This window comes from Amblyraja radiata, chromosome 5 (genome assembly GCF_010909765.2).
Source record: "Amblyraja radiata isolate CabotCenter1 chromosome 5, sAmbRad1.1.pri, whole genome shotgun sequence".
NCBI lineage: Eukaryota > Metazoa > Chordata > Chondrichthyes > Rajiformes > Rajidae > Amblyraja > Amblyraja radiata.
Window position 1 is genome coordinate 110,361,950 of NC_045960.1, and position 17,604 is coordinate 110,379,553.

General features: G+C 47.1%; 1 protein-coding gene across 1 annotated transcript in view; it reads left to right on the plus strand.

Moving 5' to 3' along the window:
• The window catches only part of LOC116973790 (coiled-coil domain-containing protein 162-like), a 64,316-nt gene that overhangs the window by 18,421 nt on the left and 28,291 nt on the right, over positions 1–17,604 (plus strand). The window contains exons 9-11 of the mRNA XM_033022096.1: positions 418–527; positions 11,889–12,038; positions 16,902–16,955. Of these exons, the coding sequence (XP_032877987.1) occupies positions 418–527; positions 11,889–12,038; positions 16,902–16,955 (314 nt within the window). The remainder of the gene's footprint in view (positions 1–417; positions 528–11,888; positions 12,039–16,901; positions 16,956–17,604) is intronic.

Here is a 17,604-nt window from a genome sequence, read left to right on the forward strand (position 1 = left end):
AGGGGATATGGGGAGAAGGCAGGAACGGGGTACTGATTGTGGATGATGAATGGCGTTGCTGGCTCGAAGGGCACGATGGCCTACTCCTGCACCTATTGTCTATTGTCCATTATTTGGCCCATATCCCTCGAAACCCTTCCACACAGGACATGGGTTAGACTGCATTTGGGGTACTGCGTGCAATTCTGGTCGCCCCATTACAGGAAGGATGTGGAGGCTTTGGAGAGGGTGGTGAGGAGGTTTACCGGAATGATGCCTGGGTTACTGGGTATTAGCGACAGGGAAAGGTTGGACACACTTGAGTCATTTTCTCTGGAGAACTGGAGATTGCGGGCGGACCTGATCGAGGTGCTTTGAATACAATGATTAAAAAGCGTGAAAACTACAGCGTGCACTTGCAATTCCCCCCTCCTGCAGATGATTGGAAACGCTCAGTCATGGCAGAAAACTTCCCCATTGCAAGGCCTCAGATCGTGGAGGCCTTTGTTCAGAGGCTGAAAGAACATTCGTGCGAGACTGAGAATGAGGTAAGAAACTAACTCAACTTCCCAGACGGTAAAAAAATCTCAAGATAAACAACGAAGGTGAGGCAGCGTCTATGGAACGAAGGAATAGGCGACGTTTCGTGTCGAGACCCTTCTTCAGACTGATGTGAGGGGGGGGGGCGGGAAGAAGAAAGAAAGAGGCGGAGACAGTGGGCTGTGGGGGAGCTGGGAAGGGGAGGGGAAGGAGGGAGAAAGCAAGGACTACCTGAAATTGGAGAAGTCAACAGTTTAAGAATAAGGGGGTAGGTCATTTAGAACGGAGATGAGAAAACACTTTTTGTTGTGAATCTGTGGAATTCTCTGCCTCAGAAGGCAGTGGAGGCAGGTTCTCTGGATGCTTTCAAGAGAGAGTTAGATAGAGCTCTTAAAGATAGCGGAGTCAGGGGATATGGGGAGAAGGCAGGAACGGGGTACTGATTGGGGATGATCAGCCATGATCACAGTGAATGGCGGTGCTGGCTCAAAGAGCCGAATGGCCTACTCCTGCGCCTATTGTCTATTAATTAATAATAATAAATTTTATTACGGACTCGAGGTCCAGACAAGGGGCAACATTATATTAAAAAATGCATTGCATATTAAATATGATAAAGTACATATAAAAATCTTAGTATATCACTTTTAAAAGCATCATAAATTATATATTTTTAAAAACCACAATACATAAGTTAAAAATCCAGATTAAAGGAATGATCAATGTCCTACAACGAGACACCGATACAGGGCTCTCATAGAAACATAGAAACATAGACAATAGGTGCAGGAGTAGGCCATTCGGCCCTTCGAGCCTGCACCGCCATTCAATATGATCATGGCTGATCATCCAACTCAGTATCCCGTACCTGCCTTCTCTCCATACCCCCTGATCCCTTTAGCCACAAGGGCCACGTCTAACTCCCTCTTAAATATAGCCAATGAACTGGCCTCAACTACCTTCTGTGGCAGACAATTCCACAGATTCACCACTCTCTGTGTGAAAAATGTTTTCCTCATCTCGGTCCTAAAAGATTTCCCCCTTATCCTTAAACTGTGACCCCTTGTTCTGGACTTCCCCAACATCGGGAACAATCTTCCTGCATCTAGCCTGACCAACCTGAAATGTCACCTATCCATGTTCTCCAGAGATGTTGCCTGATCTGTTGAGTTCCAGATTTGGACAGATATCTGGATAAGAAGAGTTTTCGAGGAATGTGGGCCAAATGCATGCAAATGGGACTCGCCCATAATGACAACTGGGTCAGCATGGACAAGTTGGGCCGAAGGGCCAGATTCCATGCCGAGTGGCTCTATGAAAAGTAGATAGGCGTAAAATGTTGGAGTAACTCAGCGGGACAGGCAGCGTCTGTGGTGAGAAGGAATGGGTGACGTTTTGGGTCGAGACCCTTCTTCAGACTCTTCAGATTAAAATTAAATCATTTGAGTTTCAGTAGAAGGTGCAAACTCAATGAAACATACGTACTTCCTTCTCTGGGATAAATTCACTTGGTCCTTGCGCCAAAGTCCTGGGGTTTCCCACTCCCATTTCCTGCAAGGAAGAAGAACAGCGTTTAATTCTGGAAGAGAAACATAGAAACATAGAAGATAGGTGCAGGAGTAGGCCATTCGGCCCTTCGAGCCTGCACCGCCATTCAATATGATCATGGCTGATCATCCAACTCACTATCCTGTACCTGCCTTCTCTCCATACCCCCTGATCCCTTTAGCCACAAGGGCCACATCTAACTCCCTCTTAAATATAGCCAATGAACTGGCCTCAACTACCTTCTGTGGCAGAGAATTCCAGAGATTCACCACTCTCTGTGTGAAGAATGTTTTTCTCATCTCGGTCCTAAAAGACTTCCCTCTTATCCTTAAACTGTGACCCCTTGTTCTGGACTTCCCCAACATCGGGAACAATCTTCCTGCATCTAGCCCGTCCAACCCCTTAAGAATTTTGTAAGTATCTATAAGATCCCCCCTCAATCTTCTAAATTCTAGCGAGTACAAGCCGAGTCTATCCAGTCTTTCTTCATATGAAAGTCCTGACATCCCAGGAATCAGTCTGGTGAACCTTCTCTGTACTCCCTCTATGGCAAGAATGTCTTTCCTCAGATTAGATTAGGAGACCAAAACTGTACACAATACTCCAGGTGTGGTCTCACCAAGACCCTGTACAACTGCAGTAGAACCTCCCTGCTCCTTTACTCAAATCCTTTTGCTATGAAAGCTAACATACCATTCGCTTTCTTCACTGCCTGCTGCACCTGCATGCCTACTTTCAATGACTGGTGTACCATGACACCCAGGTCTCGTTGCATCTCCCCCTTTCCTAATCGGCCACCATTCAGATAACAGTCTACTTTCCTGTTTTTGCCACCAAAGTGGATAACCTCACATTTATCCACATTATACTTGTCAAGTCAAACTGAAATGCAAGAAACTTGCGAGCAGAGAAATGCTACAATTGAAATCACGAGAAGTGATTAAAGTGGGCGGAACCCCAGCCTGCCGAGTTCTGCCTGGGGGTCAAAAGGGCACAGAGCACCAGAAGCCAGTGACGGAGAGACAAGAAACTTGCGAGCAGTGAATCCAGCAGTAAATCAAAAAGACTGTCCGAAAAGACTGCCGCGAGAGCCAGAAAAGGCAAGCAGGACTGATTTTTCTACAGACCCGATTGGCAGCCGGTTTTTCAGCTGATAAAGACCAAAACTGATAAAAACTAATCTGCCAAAATAAAAGAAGGAGAAAATAAAAGGTGGAAAAGAAGTGTTTGGTCTGAGTGAATCCAGTTCATCATTTCGGGGTAGATAAATCAAATCCCTTTCAAGCGGGGAAACTGCAAAAACATTAGAAGACTTGACAGTGAAAAACCGCTGTGACCAGGAGATCTGGAAACAGTAGAAGACTTAACAGTGAAAAACCGGGCGGGGCCAGGAGATCTGGAAACCTGGAAAAAAGACAGTTAAGTCAAAATAAAACATGGCTGATGAAGTTGCTGGAAAGTCAGCTGAGCAGCTCAAGCTGAAGAGGACAACAGCAAAACGGGCATTCTCTCGTCTTGTTAACAGCATCATTAGGAACCATGAAGAAATGTCTGAAGAGGAGCTCAGGAACAAGTTCAACAAACTCATGCAGGAGGCCGAAAAAGTCATGGAAGCCAATGACGATGTGGAGGCTGGACTCATTGCAGAGCTGGAGACGGAGCTGGACGCAGATGAAGAAACTGTGTTAACTGAACAGCAAAATGCCGACCTGGCAAAGACTGCAAAGGAGTGTGAGTCGAAACTAAAAGAGGTCAAAGGGCTCATCCAGGACACTCTATGGGCAAACTTTGGAAATGTTGAGTTATCCACCTCACTACAGACAGCAGATGGTGCATGTGAACTTGCTGCTGCCACCGCACCATCAAATAGCAACCAAGAAGCATATGAATTCATGCTTAACCACCTGCAGAAACTGGTAGAGACTGCAAAGGAGACGTACAGTCGGTGGAAACGTTGGGTCCCTCTGGATGAGCAAGAGAGCTTCCAGAAACACCTAAGAACACTCGAGCTTCTCGTCCCCAAACTGGTTTCCAGGAAGGCTGACTTCATACAGGCAAGAATAAAGAAGGACGCTGAAGGATTAGCACAAGCGGCGAAAGCTTTCAATTATCCTTCACCAGCCATCAGACTGAGGCCCACGGCCCTTCCTAAGTTTACTGGAAACAAGCGTGACTTTTATAGATGGAGGAAGGATTGGGAAGCACTGCAAAAGCAAGGTGAACCCACTGGATCAAATGAGGTGAAGAAGGTTCAATTGCTGGACAGTCTGGAGGACAAAATTACAAGAGACCTCCGCCTCACAAGTTATAACACTGCAGATGATATCTTTCGTGTCCTAGAGAACCGGTTTGGAAATCAAACAGCTATTGCTATTGAGATAGTGGAGGAGCTTCAGAGAATCCCACCTGTCAGAGGACATCAGCCACGTAAAATAGTGGAATTAATTCAAGCGGTGGAAAAGGCGCTTAATGACTTGAGCGATCTCGGAGACACAGGCGCTATTAAAAATCCACTGATGACAAAATCAATTGAAACCAAGCTTCCAGAAACCCTTAAAAAGGAATGGCTGGTTTATGTAGCTGACAAGAGGAATGCTGTGGCACCAGAGAAACGGTTTGACAGTCTCTTGTCATTTCTCAAAGAGCAGGAGAGCATATACGAACAGCTCGAGCAACTGAGGGCTGAGGGACGAGGAGCCGAGTAGAAAGGAAACTCGGACTGAACCAAGACATGCCAGAACCAAGTCTACCAAGTCAGAAAATGACCACACAAGTTGTGTAGTCTGTGGTGACATAAAGCATAAAAGGAAGCTGTACTTCTGCAAGCAGTTTCGAGGGCTAAAGCTGACAGAGATAAGAGCTGCAGTAAAGAAGTTGGGAGCATGCAAAAAGTGTCTTGAAGTCCATGATGATGGTTCATACTGCAAACCTGCATATCTGTGTAAAAATCTAATCTGCAAGGATGAACAAAATCCTGAGCATCATTTTTATCTGTGCCCCAATTATGAGATGAGGAAAAGCAGTGTGGATCAGAGAAGGAGTAAATTTGGTCCAGAGGAAGATAAAAGCAAAAAGAAATATACAGTGGACCAGGAGGAGTTTTTCAGCAAACTTCCACCAGAGTTGGCAAAACAATGCCGAGATGTGTTCTCCAACACTGCATCAAGAGCCTTCAACACTGCAAAGCATCAGCCAAGCCTCCTAAAGGAAGGTGGACTGCAAGAGCATCCAGTGATTATGATGCTTCTGGAGGTCGTAGCAAATGCTGGACAAAAGGTTGGGACATTAACTGACTTGGCTTCAGATACCAACTACATAACTCACAAGGCTGCGAGTAGACTGAACCTTAGGAGTGAAGACATCACGCTTATCGTCCATGGAGTTGGGGGGATGAAGGTCCACGTAGAGACGAGGCGCTACCTTCTAAAGATCCGAGTGAAGACTCCCAAGGGCACACTCAAGTCGCACCAGTTAGTTTGTTATGGATTGGACAGCATCGCAGATGTTCACAAACATGTGACACCACAGCAGCTGCAAAAGTTCTTTCCAGACGTCCCACTTGAGGAACTTGTGAGACCAAAAGAGATACATTTGCTCATAAGCCATAGAGAAGGTCAGCTAGCGCCTCAGAGGATTAGAACTGTTGGAGATCTCATTCTGTGGGATGGACCACTGGGAAAGACTGTTGGAGGTTGTCATCCTGAGCTGTTTGAGAAGCTTACCATGTCAGCCCACATGTCCAAAACACACTTCGCAAGATCAATGAGAGCAGCTGCTTTAAAGTATGAGGAGCTCACTGCCCCAGTCCCTGAGGAGCTTTCACCAAACGGACAGGTCGCCGTCAAAGTTCAGAAGTCACGTACATCAACCGCCAATCGGGACTTCTTGGATTGGTGGAAGTGGGATAGCATTGGAGCAGCATGCGAGCCAAAGTGCGGGGGTTGCCGCTGTGGAAACTGCCAGCCAGGCGGAAAAGAAATTACTCTTGCTGAAGAGAGAGAGCTCGAAGTGGTAAGGGAAGGCCTCACCTACATAACAGGAGACCGTCACAGTAAAGACCCACATTGGCATGCTAGCTATCCTTGGTTGGAAGACCCAGCTTCTCTACCAAATAATAAAAGGACAGTGGAAGCCACATTTCTCAGGACGGAGAGGCAGCTATCCAGAGAACCTGAATGGAAAAGTGCCTACACAGCTCAGGTGCACGACATGGTGGACCGAAAGGCTGCAATCAAATTGTCCGAAGACATGATTGCAAACTGGAAGGGACCAGTGTGGTATGTGAGTCACCTTATTGCTCCAAACCCCCACTCTGTCACAACCCCAGTGAGACTAGTGTGGAACAGCAGCCAAAAGTGCAATGGTGTCAGCTTAAATGATTTGCTGATGAAAGGTCCAGACGTCCTCAACCAAATTCGCGCTGTCCTCCTCAGATTCAGAGGCGGAATCTATGCTGCTCTGGGAGACATAAAGAAGATGTATAACTCAGTCTGGTTGGAGGACCGTGAAGTACACTTACACAGATTCCTCTGGCGAGATTCCGAGGACGAGGAGCTGGGAGAGTATGCTATCACAAGAGTGAACATCGGAGACAAACCTGCGGGGTGCATTGCACAGTTGGCAATGCGTGAGACTGCTAATCTTCCTTCTTTTACCCACCTCAAGGATGAGCAGCAAGTACTCCAGAAAGACAGCTATGTTGACGACATCCTCACATCTCACAACAGCCTCGACCAGTTGAGAATCATCACAGCAAATGTGGAACGAATCCTAAAAGCTGGTGGGTTTGAGCTCAAGCCTTGGGTTCTGTCTGGCCAAAGTGGGAGGAAGGAGGACAATAATGCTTTAAAGAAAAGCAAAACAAAAAGCATGATCCTACCAAACCAAATGCATGGTGATGATAACAAGGCACATGGTCTGGGCTACATTGTGAAAGAGGACATGCTCCACGTTATGGTGGGAATCAATTTCTCCAAGAGAAAGAAAAGGATGCGGCTTGGTCAAAGCCTTCTACAAGAGCAAATCAAAACTCAGACGCCAAATCCCCTAACAAGAAGAGAGCTTCTCAGCCAGGTAGCAGGGCTATATGACCCCATCGGCATAGTGGCTCCTGTTAAGCAAAAGGGAGCGATTCTAGTACGCAGAGCTTTCCAAGAAGCAAAAGAGGGAAGCTGTTCGGTCAGAGACACATGGGACATGGCACTCTCAGATGGACTCAGGGAGGATGCAATTAAGCTCTTTGAAGAGTACGAACAACTTGGAAAAGTCAAGTTCGTCAGGGCACTGACTCCCTCTTGCTCCGCAACTGAACCCTTGGGAATCACCTTTTCTGACAGAAGTGAGCACACCTACGGGGCAGTGATGTACGTGAGATGGGATTCAGACCATGGCCCAATTGTCAGACTTGTGGAATCCAAGGCCAAGTTAACTCCCTTGGACCACAGAGGAGACGCTGTTAAAGCAGAGATGTGCGGAGCAGTGTTCGCCTCACGCTTAAAGAAGTATTTGAGCTACACAGTCAAATTCAAGTGGAGAAGTGGTATCATCTTGTGGAAAGCCCTAAACAATCCAAAGTGGGAGGCCATCTCTTTGACAGGAGTCATTACAGTAAGAGAACGAGAAAATGCTCTAAAAGACATTTTTTGTGCTGCGCAATTGGGCACAACTTTCCCAAGCACCACAACAGATCGACTGGTAGCCTATAAAGACCAAGATTCTGGGCTGATGGTTTGTGGTGGCAGAGTGCAGAGCTTTGAAGAGGATAAAGTTGCTGTTCCCATCCTACCCGTTGATGCCTGGGTGTCCATGCTGCTAGCTCGGGAGGCTCACAGGGAGAGTCATGACGGAGTGGCTGGGACCTTGCTTAAAATGAGAAAAAAGGCTTGGGTCATAAAAGGAAGGAGAATTGCTCAAAAAGTTGTTGATCACTGCATAATCTGCAAGAAAGCAAAAGCAAAGAAATGTCAACAAGTAATGAGTGATCTGCCGCCTGAAAGAACTGAACCTGCTGCTCCTTTTGAGTTTACAACAGTAGACCTCTTTGGACCCCACCACGTACACGATGACGTCAAGAAGAGGGTAAAACTCAAAGTCTGGGGAGTTGTCTTACTTCCAGTAGAAGAACAAGATAAAAATGCATCAGGTGACTAAGTTCAAACCCCCATTCAAAGTTTGACTTTAAAGCGTCGATCTCCCAAGTGGTTCCATTGGAAGATCGAGTGGGAGGTGTCAAGTCAAACTGAAATGCAAGAAACTTGCGAGCAGAGAAATGCTACAATTGAAATCACGAGAAGTGATTAAAGTGGGCGGAACCCCAGCCTGCCGAGTTCTGCCTGGGGGTCAAAAGGGCACAGAGCACCAGAAGCCAGTGAAGGAGAGACAAGAAACTTGCGAGCAGTGAATCCAGCAGTAAATCAAAAAGACTGTCCGAAAAGACTGCCGCGAGAGCCAGAAAAGGCAAGCAGGACTGATTTTTCTACAGACCCGATTGGCAGCCGGTTTTTCAGCTGATAAAGACCAAAACTGATAAAAACTAATCTGCCAAAATAAAAGAAGGAGAAAATAAAAGGTGGAAAAGAAGTGTTTGGTCTGAGTGAATCCAGTTCATCATTTCGGGGTAGATAAATCAAATCCCTTTCAAGCGGGGAAACTGCAAAAACATTAGAAGACTTGACAATACTGCATCTGCCAAACATTTGCCCACTCACCCAGCCTATCCAAATCACCTGGCAGCCTCCTAGCATCCTCCTCACAGCTAACACTGCCCCCCAGCTTAGTGTCATCCGCAAACTTGGAGATGTTGCCTTCAATTCCCTCGTCCAAATCATTAATATATATAGTAAATAGCTGGGGTCCCTGCACTGAGCCTTGCGGTACCCCACTAGTCACTGCCTGCCATTGTGAAAAGGATCCGTTTACTCCTACTCTTTGCTTCCTGTTTGCCAGCCAGTTCTCTATCCACATCAATACTGAACCCCCAATACCGTGTGCTTTACGTTTGTATACTAATCTCTTATGTGGGACCTTGTCGAAAGCCTTCTGAAAGTCCAGATATAACACATCCACTAACCTATCTGGCCCTGGGGATTTATCGGCCTTTAATCCATTCAATTTACCTAACACCACTTCCCGGCTAACCTGGATTTCACTCAGTTCCTCCATCTCATTTGACCCCCGGTCCCCTGCTATTTCCGGCAGATTATTTATGTCTTCCTCACTTAACTGTTTTTCCCTTTGCCAGCCGGGCAACCTTGGCAGCTTTTTAGGTTGCCAAATGACAGTTTAGGTGGTCATTGAACACGGTTTGCATGAAGTGTGATAATGCGCTTGGACGAAGTGCGTAGTTACCAGTCGGAATTATGCTCAATGAAGCATTCACAAATTATGTTCAAGAAGGAACTGCAGATGCTGGAAAATGGAAGGTCGTCAAAAGTGCTGGAGAAACTCAGCGGGTGCAGCAGCATCTATGGAGCGAAGGAAATAGGCAACGTTTCAGGCCGAAACCCATCAGACTGAAGAAGGGTTTCGGCCCAAAACTTTGCCTATTTCCTTTGCTCCATAGATGCTACCGCATCCGCTGAGTTTCTCCAGCACTTTTGTCTACATTCACATATTATTTCTGCTTCAAATAACTCACAAACTAAACATATTCACCGATCAAGACATGATATATACCGCAATGACATGCAGCAAAATTATAATACGATATCTCAACTCTTTTTACACATTGCAATTAATACAATTTTTATTATTTCTTTCCACTTCCAAACAAAAATGTGGTTGGATTATTCAGCGTATGATCAACCTGTGTCAATAAATCCTGGACCTTGATAACATATATGCTTAACCATGCACACTACAGATTGATGCAAGCATGTTTTCTGTGAAGGACCGAAAATTATCATGACATGGCCATAGCATGGGTCGTTATTGTTATTGGTACAGAAACATTCTCGCTTCCCACATAATTTATCCACAACAAAATATACAGGTTGCAAGGAATTTTCTAAAGGCATTTTATGATAATAGCTGTTAAAACTGACTATACCCATCTGACAGGTTAAACATTACAATAACGAACAAGAGATGGCCAAAGGACATAAATGCAGCAAATGTTCATTTGGTAATATGTTTAAAGGTGTCAAACAAATAATAACATTGGGAATTAAAACACATTTGATTACATTCCGTTATCAAACATAATCAATGTTCGCTCTGAAGACCATGAAGCACAATAGGGTCGGGGGTGTGTGAATCAGTGCGGGGTGGATAGATGGCGGGGTGGATGGGGGAAGGGGGGTGGCAGGAGAATCAATGCGAGGTGGGTAGGGTGATGAATAGATTGGGGGGGGAGGTAGATGGGGAGGGGAGCACAGGGGATGTCAGTGAGGACTGAATAGAGGAGGAGGGAATGGGGATCAGTGCGGGATGGAGAGGAGGGGTCCCAGGATAAGAAGGGTGGAGGGGGGCGTACAAGAGAGAGAGGGAGAGAGAGGGGGGGGGGGGGGAAGGGGCAGAGGAGGTGGGGAGGAAGGAAGGTCAGCGTTCCTCGGACAACATCGCCCCGCTGCCTTGGCCGTCCCTGTCCAACGCCAAAGTGCCACCGCCTCCCCTCCCCCGCCAGCCGACAGGAAGGTGCGGGGCCGAGTGGTGCAGCTCAAAGATCCTATAGCTATAGGATCTGTCGTTCAGCTGCTTCAGACGGCGCCTACACCGCATCCCCCACTCTCCCTCCTCCCGACCTCGGCGTGCGGGAGGGGTTGTGAAAGCTCCGTTGGCGGATTTGCAAGCCGTGGCCGTTATCAGGGCGATAGCCGCCGCTGCTTGCAAATCCACCAACGACGCTTTTCAAAACAACCCCTCTCACACGCCGAGGCCGGGAGGAGGGAGAGAGGGAGGGAGAGGGAGGTTCCTTCCGCCAGGCGGGGTGCGGGAGAAGGATGCGGTGAAGCCGCTGTTCGGAGCCCGTCATTCGCTTCGACCCGTCGCCACCATGCACCCAGTATCTTTGCCCCACAATCAAAGATACTAGACGAATACAGCCACCGCCGCCAACACGTTCCTATTCTCCAGAGATGCTGCCCGACCCGCGGAGTTACTCCAGTTTTTTTGTGTCTATCGGTATAAACCAGTATTTGGGTGCCAAGCCGGGCAAAATGAGTCGCCGTTTAGGTTGCCCGGCGGCACTTTCTGTGGTCAATGGCACCCGGGCAACCGCTAATTTCGAGCCCTGCCGATACCAGTGTCTCCACAGCTGGGATTCGTAGCGTGTAGTGCTAACCCTTATGTTTGACAAGGCCACAATAAGCACATTTTTAGAGTCATTTATCCTGCAAATGAATTTATACATGTGATGTCGTAGGATAGCTTTTAAAATACTGACTCCTGCAGCCACAAACATATTACTGGCACTATTTAGGTTTCCTTAGCAGTGTTCTCATGGCATCGTTATATGCCACCTTTGGTCTCTGCAAACTTGTCTTTCCATAGTTCGACATAGTTGCGCAGTGTAGAGTGGTGTGCAGTATGCTCTAAATAGCGACATCTTCACCACATCTGCACACGCACCAAATTTACGCAAGAGAATATTCGCCTGTACATACAGCATGCGTCGTTGCCTATAAATATCCTCATCATCTGTCATTTGTTCTGTAATAATATGCCCTAGATATTTTACCTTATTACAGACACTAAGATTATTGTCAGACAATTTAAAATCAGGACATTTTAGACATTTATCCTCTTTGGTTCTACAGATCATAACAGCACCCTTACTAGCATCATATTGTCTACTGTCTATAATGTTTTGATATCTTTGCCAGATTACTTTCAGCAAAGATCACTTGAGTGACTGCCTCCTGAAGCTGGCCTGTGATGTGATGGCAAGGGAGCGCAGTAATTTTGAGACGTATTCCATGTTTTATGAGAACATACTCCGTCGGGAGCACCAGCTACTCTATCAGAAGGAACAGGTGAGGAGTAGTGGACATGGTTCAGGGGTCCAGTGGTACTTTAGTGTTGTGTGTTAGTACAATGATAGGTTGGGGAAGCTCTGTGTTTATCAGTTTGGTTTATAATCACAATCATGTTATTAGCCAAGTATGTTTTGCAACATACAAGGAATTTGATTTGCCGTACAGTCATACCAATAAAAAGCAACAAGACACACAAAACACATTTTAACATAAACATCCACCACAGTGACCCCTCCACATTCCTCACTGTGATGGAAGGTGAAAAAAAATTCAATCTCTTCCCTTCTTTGCTCTCGGGGGTCTCGAGCCCTTCCGTTGATGGGGCGATCTTGGCTCCCGTAGCCGGGGGCGTTTTGGCCCTCCGTGAATCCCAGCTCCCCTGCACCGGGCGTTCTACGTCGAACGCCGTTCGGTTTTGGAGCTTCCCGACGTCGGTCAAGTCAAGTCAACTTTTTTTGTCACATACACATACAAGATGTACAGTGAAATGAAAGTAGCAATGCCTGCTGATTGTGCAAAACAGAACAGAACCAGTATTTACATTAAAAAAGACACAACAGTAATTACGCCCCGGTGAGATCAGAGTTTACAGTCCTGACGGCCTGTGGGAAGAAACTCCGTCTCATCCTCTCTGTTTTCACAGAGTGACAGCGGAGGCGCTTGCCTGACCGTAGCAGCTGGAACAGTCCGTTGCTGGGGTGGAAGGGGTCCCCCATAATGTTGCTGGCTCTGGATCTGCACCTCCTGGTGTATAGGTCCTGCATGGGGAGAGGGGGAGTGTAGTTCCCATGGTGCGTTCGGCCGAACGCACTACTCTCTGCAGAGCCTTCCTGTCCTGGGCAGAGCTGTTGCCGGTCAGGATACTTTCTACAGCCCCAGAGTAGAAGCACTGAAGTATCCTCAGTGAGACTGTGAATTCCCTCAGCTGCCTGAGGTGGTAAAGGCACTGCCTTGCCTTTCTCATAAGTGCGGCAGTGTGTGATATCCACACTCCTACCCGAGACTGCGAGCTCCTTGATGTTATTGTCACATGTACCGAGGTACAGTGAAAAGCTATTGTAGCTGGGGACTTGGCAATTTGGGACGAAGTGTCAGTTTCCACGCTGTATCACCCTTTGGGGCTACCTGTCAGATGGGGGGGGGGGGGCAATTTACAGTGTTATCCTGCCTTCGTGTCTGTCAGTAGAAGATCTTCCTGAGGGGATTCTGACACTGGGTCACTGACCCCATTTAAGGTGAGTACTCAGTCACTTGGGCAGAGGAAACTAAGGGCCAAGTGGGGGGGCACGGTGGCGCCTCACATCGCCAGAGACCCGGGTTCCATCCTGACAACGGGTTAGACAATAGACAATAGGTGCAGGAGTAGGCCATTCGGCCCTTCGAGCCAGCACCGCCATTCAATGTGATCATGGCTGATCATCCCCAATCAGTACCCCGTTCCTGCCTTCTCCCCGTATCCCCTGACTCCGCTATCTTTAAGAGCCCTATCTAGCTCTCTCGTGAAAACATCCAGAGAACCTGCCTCCACCGCCCTCTGAGGCAGAGAATTCCACAGACTCACCACTCTCTGTGAGAAAAAGTGTTTCCTCGTCTCCGTTCTAAATGGCTTACCCCTTATTCTTAAACTGTGGCCCCTGGTTCTGGACTCCCCCCAACATCGGGTACATGTTTCCTGCCTCCAGCGTGTCCAAACCCTTAATAATCTTATATGTTTCAATAAGAATCCTCTCATCCTTCTAAACTCCAGAGTGCACACACCAGAGTTTGTACGTTCTCCCCGTGACCTGCGTGGGTTTTCTCCGGGTGCTCTGGAATCCACCCACACTCCAAAGACGTGCAGGTTTGTAGGTTAATTGGCTTCAGTAAAATTGTAAATTGTCCCTAGTGTGTGTAGGATAGTGCTAGTGTGCGGGGTGATCACTGGTCGGTGCGCAAGGGCGAAGGGCCTGTTTCCGCGCTGTATCTCTAACCTCAACTGAAGTGCTGGGAGACGGATGGGTGCGATGTCATGTTGGGACAAATAACCAGTTTCCATGCTGAATGAGTATGGACTACAAGACATGGGAGCGCCACATTTGTCTTAGCACGATTGCTATTTATTTGTTTCATTAAGTTCTAGGAGCAGAATTAGGCCATTCGGCCCATTAAGTCTACTCCACCATTCAATCCTGCCTGATCTATCTCAACGCCATTCTCCTGCCTTCTCCCCGTAACCCCTGACACCCGTACTAATCAAGAACATGTCAATCTTAATTCAGCTTAAAAATACCCAATGACTTGGTCTCTACAGTCATCCATGGCAATTCACTTGAGTAGGTGCAGGAGTAGGCCATTCGGCCCTTCGAGCCTGCACCGCCATTCAATATGATCATGGCTGATCATCCAACTCAGTATCCCGTACCTGCCTTCTCTCCATACCCTCTGACCCCCTTAGCCACAAGGGCCACATCTAACTCCCTCTTAAATATAGCCAATGAACTGGCCTCGACTACCCTCTGTGGCAGAGAGTTCCAGAGATTCACCACTCTCTGTGTGAAAAAAGTTCTTCTCATCTCGGTTTTAAAGGATTTCCCCCTTATCCTTAAACTGTGACCCCTTGTCCTGGACTTCCCCAACATCGGGAGCAATCTTCCTGCATCTAGCCTGTCCAACCCCTTAAGAATTTTATAAGTTTCTATAAGATCCCCTCTCAATCTCCTAAATTCTAGAGAGTATAAACCAAGTCTATCCAGTCTTTCTTCATAAGACAGTCCTGACATCCCAGGAATCAGTCTGGTGAACCTTCTCTGCACTCCCTCTATGGCAATAATGTCCTTCCTCAGATTTGGAGACCAAAACTGTACGCAATACTCCAGGTGTGGTCTCACCAAGACCCTGTACAACTGCAGTAGAACCTCCCTGCTCCTATACTCAAATCCTTTTGCTATGAAAGCTAACATACCATTCGCTTTCTTCACTGCCTGCTGCACCTGCATGCCTACTTTCAATGACTGGTGTACCATGACACCCAGGTCTCGCTGCATCTCCCCTTTTCCTAGTCGGCCACCATTTAGATAATAGTCTGCTTTCCTGTTTTTGCCACCAAAGTGGATAACCTCACATTTATCCACAAGAGTCAAGAGAGTTTTATTGTCATGTGTCCCAGATAGGACAATGAAATTCTTGCTTGCTGCAGCACAACAGAATATGTAAACATAGTACAAAACGGAAGATACAGGTTCAGTGTGTCTATATACCATAAACCATATATACACAATAAATAGATATAGTGCAATAATAATAATAGACTGTTATTGTTCAGAGTTTGTTTGAAGTTGTGTTTAATAGCCTGATGGCTGTGGGGAAGAAGCTGTTCCTGAACCTGGATGTTACAGATTTCAGGTTCCTTTACCTTCTTCCCGATGGCAACGGAGAGATGAGTGTGTGGCCAGGATGGTGTGGGTCCTTGATGATGCTGGCAGCCTTTTTGAGGCAGCAACTGCAATAGATCCCTTCGATGGTGGGGAGGTCAGAGCTGATGATGGACTGGGCAGTGGTCACAACTTTCTGCATTCTTTTCTGCTCCTGGACGTTCAAGTTGCCGAACCAAGCCACGATGCAGCCGTTCAGCATGCTCTCTACTGTGCACCTGTAGAAGTTCGAGAGAGTCCTCCTTGACAAACCGACTCTCCGTAATCTTCTCAGAAGTAGAGGCGCTGATGAGCTTTCTTTATAATTGCATCAGTGTGCTGGGACTAGGAGAGATCTTCGGAAATATGCATGCCCAGGAATTTGAAGTTCTTGACCCTTCTGCAGTTGTACAGGGCCCTAGTGAGACCACACCTGGAGTATTGTGTGCAGTTTTGGTCTCCTAATTTGAGGAAGGGCATCCTTGCTATTGAGGGAGTGCAGGGAAGGTTCACGAGGTTAATCCCCGGGATGGCAGGATGCGGAAAGATTGGAAAGACTGGGCTTGTATTCACCAGAATTTAGGATGAGAGGGGTTCTTATAGAAACATATAACATTATAAAAGGATTGAACAAGCTGGATGCAGGAAAAAAATTCCCAATGTTGGGCGAGTCCAGAACCAGGGGCCATTAACTAAGAATAAAGGGGAGGCCATTTAAAACTGAGACGAGAAAAAAGTTTTTCACCCAGAGAGTTGTGAATTTGTGGAATTCTCTGCTACAGAGGGCAGTGGAGGCCAAGTCACTGGATGAACTTCACAGAGTTAGAGCTCTAGGGGCTTGTGGAATCAAGGGATGTGGGGAGAAGGCAGGCACGGGTTACTGATTGTGGACGATCAGCCATGATCACAATGAATGGCGGTGCTGGCTCGAAGGGCCAAATGGTCTCCTCCTGCACCTATGTTCTATGTTTCTATGTTTCTAATTGCCGCTAGTGTGTCGGGAGTGGATGAGAAAGCGGGATACCGTAACCTTGGTGCTATCAGGTGATCGATGGTCGGCGTGGAATTGATAGACACGAGGAATCAAGAACCAGAGGCCGTAGATTTATGTTGAGAGGGGAAATATTTAATAGGAACTCGAGGAACAACTTTTTCACACAGGAGGGTGGTGGGTAAATGGAACCATCTGCCAAAGAAGGTAGTTGAGGCTTAAGTTCATGTCATCGGCTCAGAAGTAGACCATTCGGCCCATCGAGTCTACTCCGCCATTCAATCATGGCTGATCTATCTCTCCCTCCTAACCCCATTCTCCTGCCTTCTCCCCGTAACCCCTGACACCCGCCCTTCGGCCCTACTTTCACCATTTAGACCAATTTCGCTCTGGGGATGAATAAAGTTCTATTGTGTACAGATTTACACATCTGAGGAAGTAAATTTGTTAATATTTTGCATGATGTATTTTGTTACTTAGGAACTAAAGGGAATGCAGCAATCTCAACCATCTTCAGCAGGAGCTGAATCCCAGGTAATAAGACATCTCGATAACTGCTTTAACAGCCATTGTGTCTGAATCTAACGTGCAGGAAGTAGCTGCAGATGCTGGTTTAAACCAAAGATAGTCACAAAAAGCTGGAGTAGCTCAACGGGTTAGACAGCATCTCCGGAGAATTAGGCCATTCAACAGACAATAGACAATAGGTGCAGGAGTAGGCCATTCGGCCCTTCGAGCCGGCACCGCCATTCAATGTGATCATGGCTGATCATCCCCAATCAGTACCCCGTTCCTGCCTTCTTCCCATATCCCGCTATTTTTCAGAGCCCCATCTAGCTCTCTCTTGAAAGCATCCAGAGAACCCGCCTCCACCGCCCACTGAAGCAGAGAATTCCACAGACTCACAACTCTCTGTGAGAAAAAGTGTTTCCTCGTCTCCGTTCACCCCATCGAGTCTACTCCGCCATTCAATCATGGCTGATCTATCTCTCCCTCCCAACCCCATTCTCCTGCCGTCTCCCCACCACCCCTGACACCCGCACTGATCAAGAATCTGTCAATCTCCGCCTTAAAAATATCCATTGACGTGGCCTCCACGGCCGTCTGTGGCAAAGAATTCCACAGATTCACCACCCTCTGGCAAAGGACATTTTTCCTCATCTCCTTTCTACAGGCACGTCCT